The 14062-nt window shown below is 41.6% G+C and overlaps 1 protein-coding gene across 1 annotated transcript in view; it reads right to left on the reverse strand.

The window, feature by feature from the left end:
* The window catches only part of LOC101859997, a gene marked incomplete at its 5' end in the record, with an annotated part of 45084 nt that overhangs the window by 24820 nt on the left and 6202 nt on the right, over positions 1-14062 (reverse strand). Inside the window, 7 exon segments of the mRNA XM_035973800.1 lie at positions 272-439; positions 1188-1326; positions 1437-1613; positions 3570-3926; positions 4527-4578; positions 6670-7375; positions 8891-9099. Of these exon segments, the coding sequence (XP_035829693.1) occupies positions 272-439; positions 1188-1326; positions 1437-1613; positions 3570-3926; positions 4527-4578; positions 6670-7375; positions 8891-9099 (1808 nt within the window).

Genomic DNA, 14062 nt, shown 5'->3' on the forward strand with positions numbered 1-14062 from the left:
TCACACACACACACACACACACACACACACACAGACTAACCTCCCTGTGGGTAGACAACCTCTGTTTCAGGTTCCTCTGCATGTGCGTGTGTGTGGGTCTCTCTCTCTCTACCTCTCTCTCTCTCCACACACATACACACACATACACACACACACAGACTAACCTCCCTGTGGGTAGACAACAGGTTCCTCTGCATGTGTGTGTGTGGGTCTCTCTCTCTCTCTCTCTCGACACACATACACACACACCGACATACACACACAGACTAACCTCCCTGTGGGTAGACAACCTCTGCTTCAGCGTGTCCTGTTGTTTACTCAGCTCTTGCTCCATGTTCCTTTGCATGTCCCTCAGGATCTGCTGGTGCTCCTTGTACTGCGACTGCAGCTCCGTCCTGTGCTGCTGCTCGATCATCTTGAACATCTCCAGCCAGCTCACCTGGCCAGCCAACAGTAACAACAATATGTGTCACGACACGGTGGAATCGAGACTCGTCAGGTTTGGGGCATGTGGAGCTATTGGTATCATATTAAAGTTTGACTATTTGACCAACTTTCCATTAAAATATACCCATCTGTCTCGATAAGAAATCAACATATTTATCAAATGAATGTTTTGTGCGATGTGATGTGGGCCAATGGCCTTAAACACTGAATAAACTTACTTGCTTACAACATATTTGCTATTAAAGGAGGTGGGGGTTGCCCAGTTTTTTTTACATAAAATTAGCGAGAAAATGACCGCCAAAGTTTGGTGATGTCCCGAGCTTGTAGTTAAGGGCTTATCAATTTTGGGGCATATGGAGTAATTGGTATCATCTTAAAGCCTGTCCCTGTGCCTGGCTCTTGAAGAAAATAAAACAATCTTCTATATTGAATAGATATTTGCCATAGAAAGAGGTGCAGGTTGTCAGATGTCAGTTTGAAATGAGCCGGAAAATGGCCACCAAAGTTTGGCGACTCAAAGTTTGGGGACTTCCAAAGCTTTAGTATCCTGGGAAACTACAAATTTTAATTTTTGTACCTTTAATAATTTTTTTTTCAATAAAATCCACACTGAAAAGTGTTTCAAAATAGACATAACAAGTTCTGAGTTTAAAAAAAACAAACATCAGAAGAATGTCAGTTTCTTCTATTTCATTGTTTCAACGAGTGCCTGGTTTCAACACGATACCACACAAACTTACCTGTTGGTCATGAAGCGTATTGAACTTGGGCACCATGCTGGACTCAGAACGACCTTGACTTGTTCTGGGGTCACCTCGTTCGATTCTTGTGGACCGAGTGGACAAGCGCGATGAGTCGACTGAGCTCAGCTCTCCTGACCTGAAAACGTGAATGATTGTGTGTAAAAGTATGTGTTTACGTAATTCATAATCTTTCTCTTTCTCTCTCTCATATAGTTTGTTCCCCTTCCTTCACCTCTAAGAACTGACCTGTAGAATGATGAGCTGTCCCCTGATCTGTAATGCTGACTGTCCAGAAAGCTGCTTCCCCTCGAGCTGTAGTAGGCATGACCGCCAGGGGAATGTGAAAGGTCATGGCGTCGGGAACGAGGGCTGCTGCCTCTGTCGTGGTCATATCGATAGGAGCCGCCAGGAGACCGGTGGTAGCTTTGAACCAAAACAAAAAAAATTTACACATCTCTCATGATTTTTTTTCTCTTCTTATTCTACTTTTTTTCTCTTTAAAAAAAAATCCTCCTCCTCCTCCCGTCTTTTTCTTCTTCTTCATCTTTATCATTATCTTCTTCTCCTCCTCTTCCTTCTTCTTAATATTCCCGAAAAGACCGGTCATATTGAACAGTTTTGTATACTTCCCATTCTTTTGCCTTCCAGACAACCAACGATGAAGTCACCCGTTTTCAAAAGCATTTTTGAGATCTCCTTACCCCACCCAAAGTGTGACAAGTTAAGGAGGTGGAATAATCCATTCTGACAGCTAGACCACAGACAACTGTTCCCACAAAAAGACATTAAAGTCTTGGCCAGAAAAAGCAAACAGGCACAAAAATGTTTTAGAATAAAAGAAATGCATGATCAATAACAGAGGATATAGGATAAAACAAAAAAAACTCAACCAAAACACACACAAACAAAATATGTGACCCATTAGGTGATAAGTGTTTCACAGAATCAGATTAAAAACCGATTCCATGGATAATAATAATAATAATAGACTGGATTTAAATAGTGGTCTATCCCATATGAGCATAAGATTTGAGGGCTTTACATCAATCACAATGATAAAACAAAACATCCCCCCACCCCCAATGTGACCTATCAGGTGAAAAGTGTTTCACCAAGTGTTTCATCAAGTCTGGCTTAAAACAGAGAGAGACAGAGAGAGAGATAGAGAGAGAGAGAGAGAGAGAGAGAGAGAGAGAGAGAGGAGAGAGAGAGAAGAGAGAGGAGAGAGAGAGAAAGAGAGAGAGAGGTGAGAGAGAGAGAGGAGAGAGAGAGATTCAAAGATTCAAAATGATTTATTGATTTGAAAGGCCATTGGCCCATACATCCACATATTTTAACATATGGTTCGGCAATTACATACTTTGGTGCAGCACATCGGATATTTAACATAAATTAGACATGCACGCCCACATACACGCATGCACGCACACACGCACGCATGTGACACACGCACATACACACTCATACTCACACACATATGTACGTACATACGTACATATGTTACATAACATACATACATACATACATTCATAAGAGCAAACAGAAATAGAACTTCCACACAGTGCTATGAATGAGGAAGCGAGAGAAATCGGGACATGTTTCACTCTGAGAAGTGAATACCATTGTCTTTTTCATACATATATGCATATAAAATAGTACATATTACAGTAGATACAGAGTTACATATGCGAATGAATACCTTTTCCCTAGGACAGACGTGTCCGTATAACAACATAATTTAGGAATGAGATTATGTTTTTAGAATGAACTTTATCTGAACAGACTAATATGCCATTGAGCTTAGACATTGGCCCTTTGGATGTCTGAAGTCTGACGAACTCTGGTAAAAGCTGCTCTCGTATTTCATTATATTGTGAACATCTGAACAATACATGGAATTCATTTTCTACATACTTTTCATCACACTGGAGGCAACGATTACTGTCGACAATACCCAACCGGAACAGATTATTTTTCAACGACAAACTGAAAGTTCTGAGTAATGCAAGGATCCTTCTACCTCTAGCAGAGATGGTGAATGAAAGGTACAGTGCAGGGCTTAACGTAGGGTGGAAGTCCAGGTACTCAGGATAAACGTCAGACACCCTAGAACGCCACTCCTGGTGACTAATATTTATAAGTCTTTCCTTTACTTGGGATAGGAAAATATTCTTATCACCAACATTTTGAAAAAACCACGCATATCCAACTCTATTGTACATAAAAGTTTCCTCATGTCAGTGGCCCAGCTGTACCGAGGAGAGAGAGAGAAAGAGAGAGAGAGAGAGAGAGAGAGAGAGAGGGAGGGAGAGAGGGAGGGAGAGAGAGAGAGAGACAGAGAGACAGAGAGAGAGACAGAGAATCACAACCAGTACGTACCCAGCAGACGTAAGAAGAGTAGAAGCGTAACTATCCTCTCCGTCCTCCTCAATCGTAGATGGCCGACCCGACTCGAGCCTTGAACCAGCACTGTTGTTCCGGTCTCCCTCCTCAACTGACGCAGGCGAAACCTCATCTTTAACTACGCATTCAGCATCATCATCATCGTCATCACCAACCTCAACTTTGCCATCATCATTGCTGCTATTTAGGTTGGCGCCCTGTCTGGCATCACCGTTGCTGTTATTGTTGTTGTTGTTATTGACATTGGCACTAACAATGACAGAGTCAGTTTCTGACATAGAGGCACTTTCTTCCACACTTTCAATTGTTATGTCTGGTTGCAGCTCATAAAATCTGACAGAGAACACAAATATTATCATGTTACTTGAATCAGGTGAACCCGATGCCACCAATTACAGTTCATGCGCTTTGGGAATTTACATTTGCTTTCATCAGCACAGCTTTGAACCTGTACTAACAGGGGATGTTCACATCATAGGGGAAGAAAAGAAGTCCAAAATATTAACTTTATTTCAGGATAGGAAAAAGAAAGATGGACAAAAACAACAGAAGGAAAGACAAAAAGTAGGACCCACAACAGAAAAACTGTACGACTTAACAGCAGCTCTAGCAAAAGGGGGCAGGGCCCATGAACAACATAAACAAAACAGCCTAGAAAAATTGTATACATATACACTTTCCCTGCGTTTTTTGGGGGGGCTTTTTCAACGCAACAAAAATAAACCAAAAAAGCAGACTGCAGGTGATTGGAAGGTCTCATTTTCTATTCTTTATCTCTGGTGTTTCTGTCTGTGTCCCACTTTTTCGATGCACGAATGACTGTTATAGCTTATAACTTATTTATGGTGTCGATGTGCATTGCTTTACTCAAACTAACGATTTTACTGAAACAGGCACACCCTCCAGATCAACTAAGTATCAGGATAAACTTACTTCTCCTGTTTATCTTTTTTTCTCTTGGACTTCTTTCCAATGGGCTTCACATCTGCAAAAGAAATGTGACTAAATCAATCCTCTATAACAGGAAAGATTATCTTCTTAAGACCCTTTGTAATCAACTTACTATACATAAGATTTGATAAATTTATCACAACTGAATTTTGAAGTAACTGACAATGATAGTGAATAGCCTTACTAAAACTTACAAGACAAAAGTAACTGTGCAAACTCAATTATGATAAGTTATAACAGGAGGCCAGGGCTAAAAATGAGGCAATAATAATAGACAGCATTTACCCCTACAACTTACAAGAAAAGTAGTAGGCTCAATGCACTTTACAAATTCCTATTATCTCAACAGATCCTAAAACATTCTAGAACACTCTCAGCTTCCTGTGTAGTGTATAGGTTGGAGGGGAGGGGGGTTCAAGAAAGGCCAATCGTCCATAACTGGCAGGAATAGAAAACAAATGATAGAGGAGCTGTTTAAACACAATCCTCATTGTCCGAAAAGTATAAATGTAAACCATAAGGTTGAGGATCAAAAGTAACAAATTAGCTAAATAAAGAAAATAATGTTTAAAATTAATACTAACAGAAAAGTACTTGGTGCAAAGGAATGTAAAGTTAATTCGTGAAGATCTCACACTCTGTTATCAATTTGTTAAGGCAATCACAACACTCAAATAAAGAAGGAATCCTTGAACAAAAGAACCACAAACATACAATAGGGTTGGTTGAGAAAATGCAGAAACAAAAAAAATTCTCTTGGTACCAATAAAAGGGTGGGTTGTGGGTGGGCAGAGAGGAAGGAGAGAAGTGATAGAACGGATAAAGGGGACCATCTACACTATTAGGTGAGTTACGAGAGGGGACCTTAAAATGCAATGTCCATCAAAGATAGGACAGAGCCAAAATGGGTTGAAAGCCTTGAAAACTCCACAAAACGAGTAAGTTCGAGAACACTCAGTCTGGGATTCAAACCAGAGCCATCTGTTCCATAGTTCGGCATAATACCAACTGAGCTGAAGGAGCGCCTAGATTGGTGTGTGGGCATTTGTCAGATACAATAAATTTAGAATACAAAAAGACAAAAATGACAAAACTGTGTTTAGTTTTTACACAGGAATCAGCAAAAGTAGCTTGAGATTTCACATTCACCATCATATTCTGTACCATTTACCACGTTAAATCGAAGACTGACTCTTAATCCTTTTCTTATAGTGAGACCTTATGAGTTGCTAGAGGGCAAGCAAGGAGCTGCTAAAACAACCTAAAATGGACTAACAAAGGTCTATATATGCAAAATCTGTCAAAAGCAGCAGAGCCTAATAAGCATAAACTACAGCTCACAAGCAATGCCATTCATAGCAAGCATCAAACTTTCTACAGTTAGAAAAAGCTGCTCCACACCTATGCATCTTAAAATTGATGACTCCCAAACGGGGAGGGGAAATGGGGGCAAAAAAGGGCCGTCCTCAGAAATGAATTTTGTATTATACAAGCAACCTACAAAAATGAGCCGACTTTGGAATCAAAGTATGCATCCCTATTATACGGAGTGTGAGTATATATGGTACAGATTTATTTTAGAGGATTCCTATTACATCATTCAGATGCCCGTAACGAGCTCAACGTTCACAGCATATTATTCCTATTACAAAAAATATATATGTCTCTTTGAGGATGAAATAAGCTGTAACCCCTCTCACCCCACCTAAAGCAAAACATAACAACTTATTCACATGAATATCTTCCTTTTCAACTCTTGAGGAGTAAACAAAATTGAGGAAAGCTCTCTGGCAAAATTGTTTCTACAAATTTTTTCTTGAGGAGCAGAACTTCACAATAATAAACTATAGAAACACTGGAGAAGTAAATGGAGTCAACCACAGCAGACGTATCTAACTAACAACCACATGAACATAGCCATGCCATTAAAGGATCTTTTAACTATATTGGACATCCTACAACAAAAAAAAGGATCATCTACAGAAATATCCTAGCCCTTTTATCTGTTCAATCCGAGAAGTCATAAAACTCCATCACTTCTCATACAACAATCCATTTCATGCAGCAGCTTTTGTAAAAATTTCTTCACTTGATTTCTCCATCCCTGACTGGAGAGATGGCTCACCGCTGAGATCAGGTTCCATCCGGGCCATCATGGACCTAGCAGTGCCCCCACAGCAGCCAGACTCTGCTGTAGTAGTGTCTCTCAGCACGGGCGGGCCCACACCCATGACCAGCCGGCACATCTGCTCCTGCAGGCTCAACTTGGTGTCGTCCTCCGCATTGTCCAGGATGACAGGGATCCCATTGTCCGTGATGTACGCCTGCTGACTACCACCCAGCCTCTGCGACATCTCTTCAGCGTCTGCAGATGATTCTTCCTGAGCATTGTGCAAGGATACGTAGGCAAAAGCCTCCGATTGATCAACCCAAACCAGATTCTGGCCCGATGATAAGGAACTACCGTCGACATGATGTTGTTCTCTTGACTGCAAGTAATGGTCTCCCGATCCGGACTCGAGACCATGCAGACTCTGAAGCTCAAGCACACCATCCACTTTTCCAAATCCACCAGTTTCCGGGTCAACATTTCTCAGAGATGTAGAAAAATTTCCCATGCCACTGTGGCCATTAACCGATCTTTCCAGTAGCCTTTCTCCGACAGTGGTGGAATTGTTTCTACGCTCAGACTGCACGAGGTACACAGATCGTGGCCCACTCTGGGATGCATCATTGTCACTTGAGGGACAGCCGCCAGGACAATTACCAGAGAAGCTGAGGAACTTCTCCCCAGTCTCTAGGATAAGGCATTCCTTAACGCCCGGCTGAAGCTGTCAGGAAGAACAAAGAGAAACATCAGTCATAAGTAAATTTTTCACGGTTAAAAAATGTTTTTGGGTTTAGTTAAAAAAGATCTTTACAGCACTTTCAACACAAGAAAGAATCTTATATAAGAGCCGCGATCTAAGAGAAGTTACTTGAGAGTGACAAAGAAAAAAAAGAAAAAAATGAAGGAGAGATAAGGACAAAAGAAGTTTGATAAGAAAATAGCAGCAAACCACATCAGAGCAACCAAAACCTTCAATTTAAAAAAAACCCATTCGTTTGCTTGTCCAGTCAAAAGACAGTTCTTTGCTCGAGTCAAAGAGAAGTATACCAACATAATAAGATAGAAAGAGTCTTGGGAAAATGCAGATAGACAGAAACAAAAGAGGAGTCTGCTCAGGATAAACAGGAAGCTTAAAAAATTGCAACACATCTACCTTTCAACCGCACAGAAATCCAAACTTTTGTTCCGAGTCAATGTTTATCTTCAAATGAGGGAGCAAACAAATCTAACTTTTACTTTAAGTATTGAAAGTTGTAAAATTTTTCTTCCAAGAGTAAAACTGCAACAGTGAATCAGAAATATCAGATAAAACTAATTAATTTTCCAAAGGCAAGACCCTAAAAACTAACTACCGAAAGTAAGAGGAATAGCCCAAAACTGATTTAAAGTGGAAATGGGTTTCACAGCTACAAAGGCCTTCAACTTTTTCCCCAACAACATAATGAACTCAAACATTCGACCCTCTCAACATCCTCTGCACAATCATTGGGCGACATGTGACAGGCGCTCCTTGTGCTGAGGGAGACAATTTTAATCAGCAGACCGCATCCTTCTCACCCTCTGTCCGACCCCCCCCCCCCCCCTTCCTTCAAGTTTTCCACATCTGAATCTGTGGCCTATATCCCCCGGTTTTAAAACAAACATACTAAAATGGAATCGAAACCCAACTCCTAACCTCTTTGCAATTCTGGAATCGAGTGGGTGACGCTTTGTGCTGAATGGATCAATTCCCGTCCCTGCTTTCCTCGTTACCTCTGCCCCCACCGCCCTGTTACAACCCCCCCCCCCCCCACAACCAAAATCACACACTGAATTCAGAATCGAATGCCAACCCCTTCCTCTTTGCACATTTTGTAGTTCAGGTAGTTGAGAAGGTACTCTGCGTACTATGGGGAGCAATTTACGTCCTTTCTTATCACAGTAAAACCCTCTAACCTCCACCACCAGCACTCCACCCTCTTCCCCACACGCTTAAATGAGAATCGAACTCTAAACTCTTACCTCTTTGCACACTTTATAGTTATCGTAGTTTGAGTGGGTACTCTTCCTGCTGTGGGGACCGGTTCACACCCTTGCTTTCTACTCCCCCCTCCTCCCCAAATTGCCCTGATACAACCCCCTCCCACCACAGCTCTATTATAAGTCCCTCAAATCCACTGACCTGCTACAACCCACACCCCACCCCATACAACCAAAATCACACACTGAATTCAGAACCAAACTCTAAGCGCCTCACCTCTTTGCACACTTTGTAGTTCTGGTAGTTGAGCGGGTACTCCTGGTGCTGAGGGGAGCGGTTCACGCCGCTGCTGCTCCCCGCCCGGCCCTGCTCCAGGATGGCGATCTTGCTGCAGCCGTCCTCCCCCTCCCCGTCCTCATGCAGGAAGGCCACCGCCTCCACCAGAGTGTCTGTGTCCAGCCCGCCTCTCGGGGGAACACCTGCACCTTTAATGGGTTTTTTATTTGTTTGTTTGGGGTTTTTTTTCGGGCTTTTACCCCCCTCCATAAACATAAAACTAAATCTTCCTTTCCCTTATGCACCTTGAAAGTTATTATTTCTCCATAAACATAATAAGAAGATACAGTACCTCCTTTTTCTATTTTTCTTCTATAAAAAAAATGTTTTATTAAAACTTTTTTTTTAATAACAAAAAAAACCAAAAAAATACAACCCTTCAACAACGCACTACTGTATAATGGTGGACGTCCAAAATAATTTATAATTTCCCAATTTATGTAATATATTACTAAAGAGTAACATAAGTTTTTGCAGAAGTTTTACGGCACTTGTAATACAAACAGGTCGTATAAATGCTGATGATTAGAGGTGTTACTAGAGAGTGATATACAAAGAAAAGGAGGAAAGAAAATAAAGATAAACGTTTGTTTGGACAGTATCACTAAATCACATCGTAGCACCCATCAATCACCAACACCTGAATCTGAAACGTTTTGTTGTTGTTTCGACTTTGTTTCTGTTATTTCTCCAATAAACACAAAACAGATTCCCTCCTTTTAGTTTAGTTTTAGTAAGGTTTTAAGGCACCCGCAACTGTATAAGGTTACACGAGCGCCAAGGAGTGGATGTCAACAGACAAGTCCAAATGGGGAATCAGGCTTATCCTGCTCATCTCTCTAGCCTCAACAGCAAAAATCTGCTTCGACTATCAAGGCACCCTGGAAAAGGCAGTTCACAAGAGAGTGACACACATACAAAAGAAATATAGGAAAATGACGATAGGAAGGATGAGGAAAGAAAAAGCAGCAGTTCCCCCTGTGTTGTTCCGGCAGAGTATGAGCATGACATTGATAAATCAGCCCATATACAATTCTACTGCGCATAAGAACATGTTAATACCTCCCCCCCTCTGGGAATGGCCAAAAGATAACTTCAGTCAGTAGCCCTGCCCGGGCGGGGAGGAGCTCCCTCCTTTTCCTATTTTTGTTTTGACCAAAACTTCAAAGTGCACTGTTCAGTAGGTGTTCCAAAATAATCTGGGGTGTTAATGGGCTATCTATTCCAATATGTGAAAACCTAATGCGAACGCCACATGTGGGAGCCTGTCTATGACAAATAAAACCGCAGTGTCATGCATAACACGAGGACGATGAAATGATGAACAAAAAGAAAAACAAATTCTAGACAATGACAAAGCCATTCTCGATTTTTTGTTGTAGCTGTTGTTGTTGTTGTTGTTGTTGTTGTTGCTGTTGTTGTTGTCGTTGTTGTAGTTGTTGTTTCTCTATCCAAAAAAGGAGGGGGGGGGGAGGGAGAAGGGGAGGAGATGCATAAAATGGCTCTGTCACAACTTACGATTTTTTTCTGCAGGCCACCACCCCTGTCCCACGTGACTTTGTTTTAATAATTGTTTTTTTACGGTACCTGCAACACAATGCCGAAGATTAGTAGTGGTAAAAGAGAGTAACACAAAACAAAAAAGGAGGAGAGATAAGGACGATAGATGTTTGATAGGAAAAAAGGAGCAAACCGTACTTCTGCACCCATCAACCACCCCCGCATATTGTTTTGCCTAGAGACAACCTTCTTCTACCCCCCCCCCCCCCCCCCCAAAAAAAAAGGGGGGGGGGGGGTTACAGAACGCCTATGTCACGTCGCCACGTGACTCTGTTTTAGTTTAAAACGTTTTACAGCACTTGCGACACAATAAGGTCATACTATGATCATATAAGTGCCGAAGACAAGTAGTGATACAAAAGAGTAACAAACACAAAAAAGAAGGAGGAGAGATAAGGAGGATAGATATTTGATATGAAAGAAGAAGCAAACCGCACCTCGGCACCCGCCAACCACCCGCTTGTTGTTTCTGCTCGAGACAACCTTACTCTATCTCTCCCCTCCCCCCCCCCCAAAAAAAAAAAAATGGAGGGGGGGATACAGAGTAAGGTCATGGCTTGGATTTTTTAAAGCAGGCCATCACACCACCCCCGCCCCACGTGACTTTGTTTTAGTTGTAAATGTTTTACGGCACTTGCGACACAATAAAGTCATATGATCAACAAAAGTGCCGAAGATTTGTAGTGTTACAAGAAAGTAACACACACAAAAATAGAGGAGAGATACGGACGATAGATGTTTGACAGGAAAGAAGGAGCAAACCAGACTTTCCTGCATGTTGTGATGTTGCCAGGGGCAACCTTCCTCTCCCCCCCCCCCATAAAAAAAGAAAAAAGGGATGGGGGATGAAGGATGGCTCTGTCCCTGATTAGATTTTTTTTCAGCAGGGCATAGTACTCGCCCCACGCCACGTGCTTCACGGCAAATTCACTATCACGGAATAGTCGAATCATGAGATGTCACGAAATTTGTTAAACGTTTTATCATTACATAGTTTTGTGACACATACAGGAGGATGGCCTGTTCGTTGAATGTTTCATCATTGAAAGGTTTTGTAATTGTTTTAGAAAGTGTTTTACGGCACTTGCAACGCAATTAGGTCATATAAGTGCCGTGGATTAGAGATGCTGCAAGAAATGAAAAACACAAAAACCAAGGGGATAGAGATGAAAGCGATAGATGTTTGACGGGAGAGAGAGAGAGAGAGAGAGAGAGAGAGAGAGAGAGAGAGAGAGAGAGAGAGAGAGAGAGAGAGAAAACCACACCACAGCGCCCACCAACCACTCCACGAATGCTTTTATAACAATAATTTTCCTCAAACAGAAATATCAAAGAGAGCGTGTATATCTTTTTCTTCCAAAAAACGTTCACCGTTATAATAAAGAGAAACAACAACAGCAAGCCGCAAAAGCCGAAATACAACAATCTGTCGCCAACGAGAAGATGAGATGGTAAACTATTCCGTAGCCCCAAGTACACAACTTGAGTAGTGCTTGCTGCACACTCGTAAAAAAATATCTACATTATTATAATATTATGCATTTCACATAGACTCGAATTACAATACCCTGGGTCGGTCACTGCCATAGTCGCTGCTCTTAGCTCTCCGTTTAATTATTTCAAAAAAAATTTCGCTGCCCTTGAACTCACTTAGTGCACGCGAATGAAGGGCAGAACAGTGGTTCTTCTGTGGTCGAGCATACGCAAAATCTTTCCCGAAATTTCCAGTCATATTAGTTCCAATTTGAATAGAGTGAAAATATAGTGCACTCCGCGGGGAACCGAAACTACTTGTTTTAGCAGAGGTTTTACGGCGCTCGCAACTACATAAGGTCATGAGAGCTAGAAGATTAGAGGTGTTACAAGACAGAAAAAAAAAGAAGGAGGGGAGATAAGGACGATAGATGTTTGATAGAAAAGAAGGAGCAAACCATACCAGGGCACCCGCCAACCACCTACACCGAAACTACGCCAAGCGTGCAGAGGTGAATGATATAATACAAGTCTACGTTTTACAAAGTTTTACGGCACTCGCAATACAATATGGTGGTCATAAAAGTACTGAGGATAAGAGACCTTACAAGAGAGTAACAAACACAAAAAAGGAGTTTTAGTTTTAGTAAGTGTTTCTACGGCACTTGCAACACAATAAAGTCAAAAAGTGCCGAAGATTAGAGGTGTTACAAGAGAGTAACAACACGAAAAAGAAGGAGGGGGGATAAAGATGATAGATGTTTTAGTTAGTTTTAGTAGAGGATTTACGGCGCTCGAAACTGCATAAGGTCATATTTTGAGCGCCAGGAGATATGATGTGTTACAAGAGAGTAACAAGCACGAAGAAGAAGGAGGGGAGAAAAAGACGATAGATGTTTGATGGGAAAGAAGAAGCAAACCACACCAGAGCACCCGCCAACCACCCACCAAAAAAGGAGGAGGAGAGATAAGGACGATAAGTGTTTGATAGGAAAAAAGGAGCAAACCACACCAGAGCACCCACCAACCACACGCTCATTTAGTTCCAAATAGCATGGAGTAAAATGGAGCACTCCGTGGTGAACCGGAAGTACGTAAGAGTGCGCGGCCTTGAATGCCACAATACAAATATATGTACTCTCCACGTATTCCAACATTTTACCATTTCACTTGGTTACTCAACTTACTTACAGCCATAGATGTACACTATACACTTTAAAGGGGGTAACTCTATGCTTACAGCCTACATAATCAAACCATTGTGTGTGGATGGTTGGCAGGCGCTCTGGTGTGGCCTGCTCCTTCTTTCATATCCTATCAAACATCAGTTGCCCTTATCTCTCTTTCTTTTTCGAGTTTGCTACTATCTTGTAACACCTCTAATCATTGACACCTATGACCTTTTTATTGTTTTCCAAGTGCCGTGAAACTCTTACTAAAACAAAAGGAGGAAAAAAATCTGTACCAGGCGTTACAATTTTCCAACGTCTAGGTTCAAGAAAAAGCAACAGAAAACATCTTTTAAAAGTTTTAACATTCTAAAAATACACGTAATGCCTGTTATCTGTAGAAGCCTTGGATATAATATAACGACGTTCAACCGAAAAACGAAACGCATAATGAAAACATGGGCATCGGAACAAAAAGTTAGAGATAAGACAAACACAACACCGTAAACAACACACTAAAAATACTTTTTTTTTCTAAAGTAAAAAGAAGCACATTTAGTGAAGGGCATAAACACGGAGACAACAGAGGGATACATAAGAAGTAGGACCTTCCAGTGGCGCCCTCCAACCACCCACAAACAACACGATAGCAGACTGGAGAACAAGGGAGTAGCCGAGGTATTTCAGCTCTATTATTCACCAAACAATGAGACTGTTGGCCAACACTGGAATACTAGCGAGAACCTCCTTACATAGTGAAGAAATTATCCATTTTCGTTTTAGGGGAATCGATAGCAACTCTTCATGTTCCTCATCTGCGTTCAACCAAAGAGTCTACATAACAAGAGGGGCCACTTCTCTCTTTGAGCCAATTAAAAAAGTGTCCTCAAAATTCGGTGGCGCCCTCTTC

Source organism: Aplysia californica, unplaced genomic scaffold (genome assembly GCF_000002075.1).
Source record: "Aplysia californica isolate F4 #8 unplaced genomic scaffold, AplCal3.0 scaffold00031, whole genome shotgun sequence".
NCBI lineage: Eukaryota > Metazoa > Mollusca > Gastropoda > Aplysiida > Aplysiidae > Aplysia > Aplysia californica.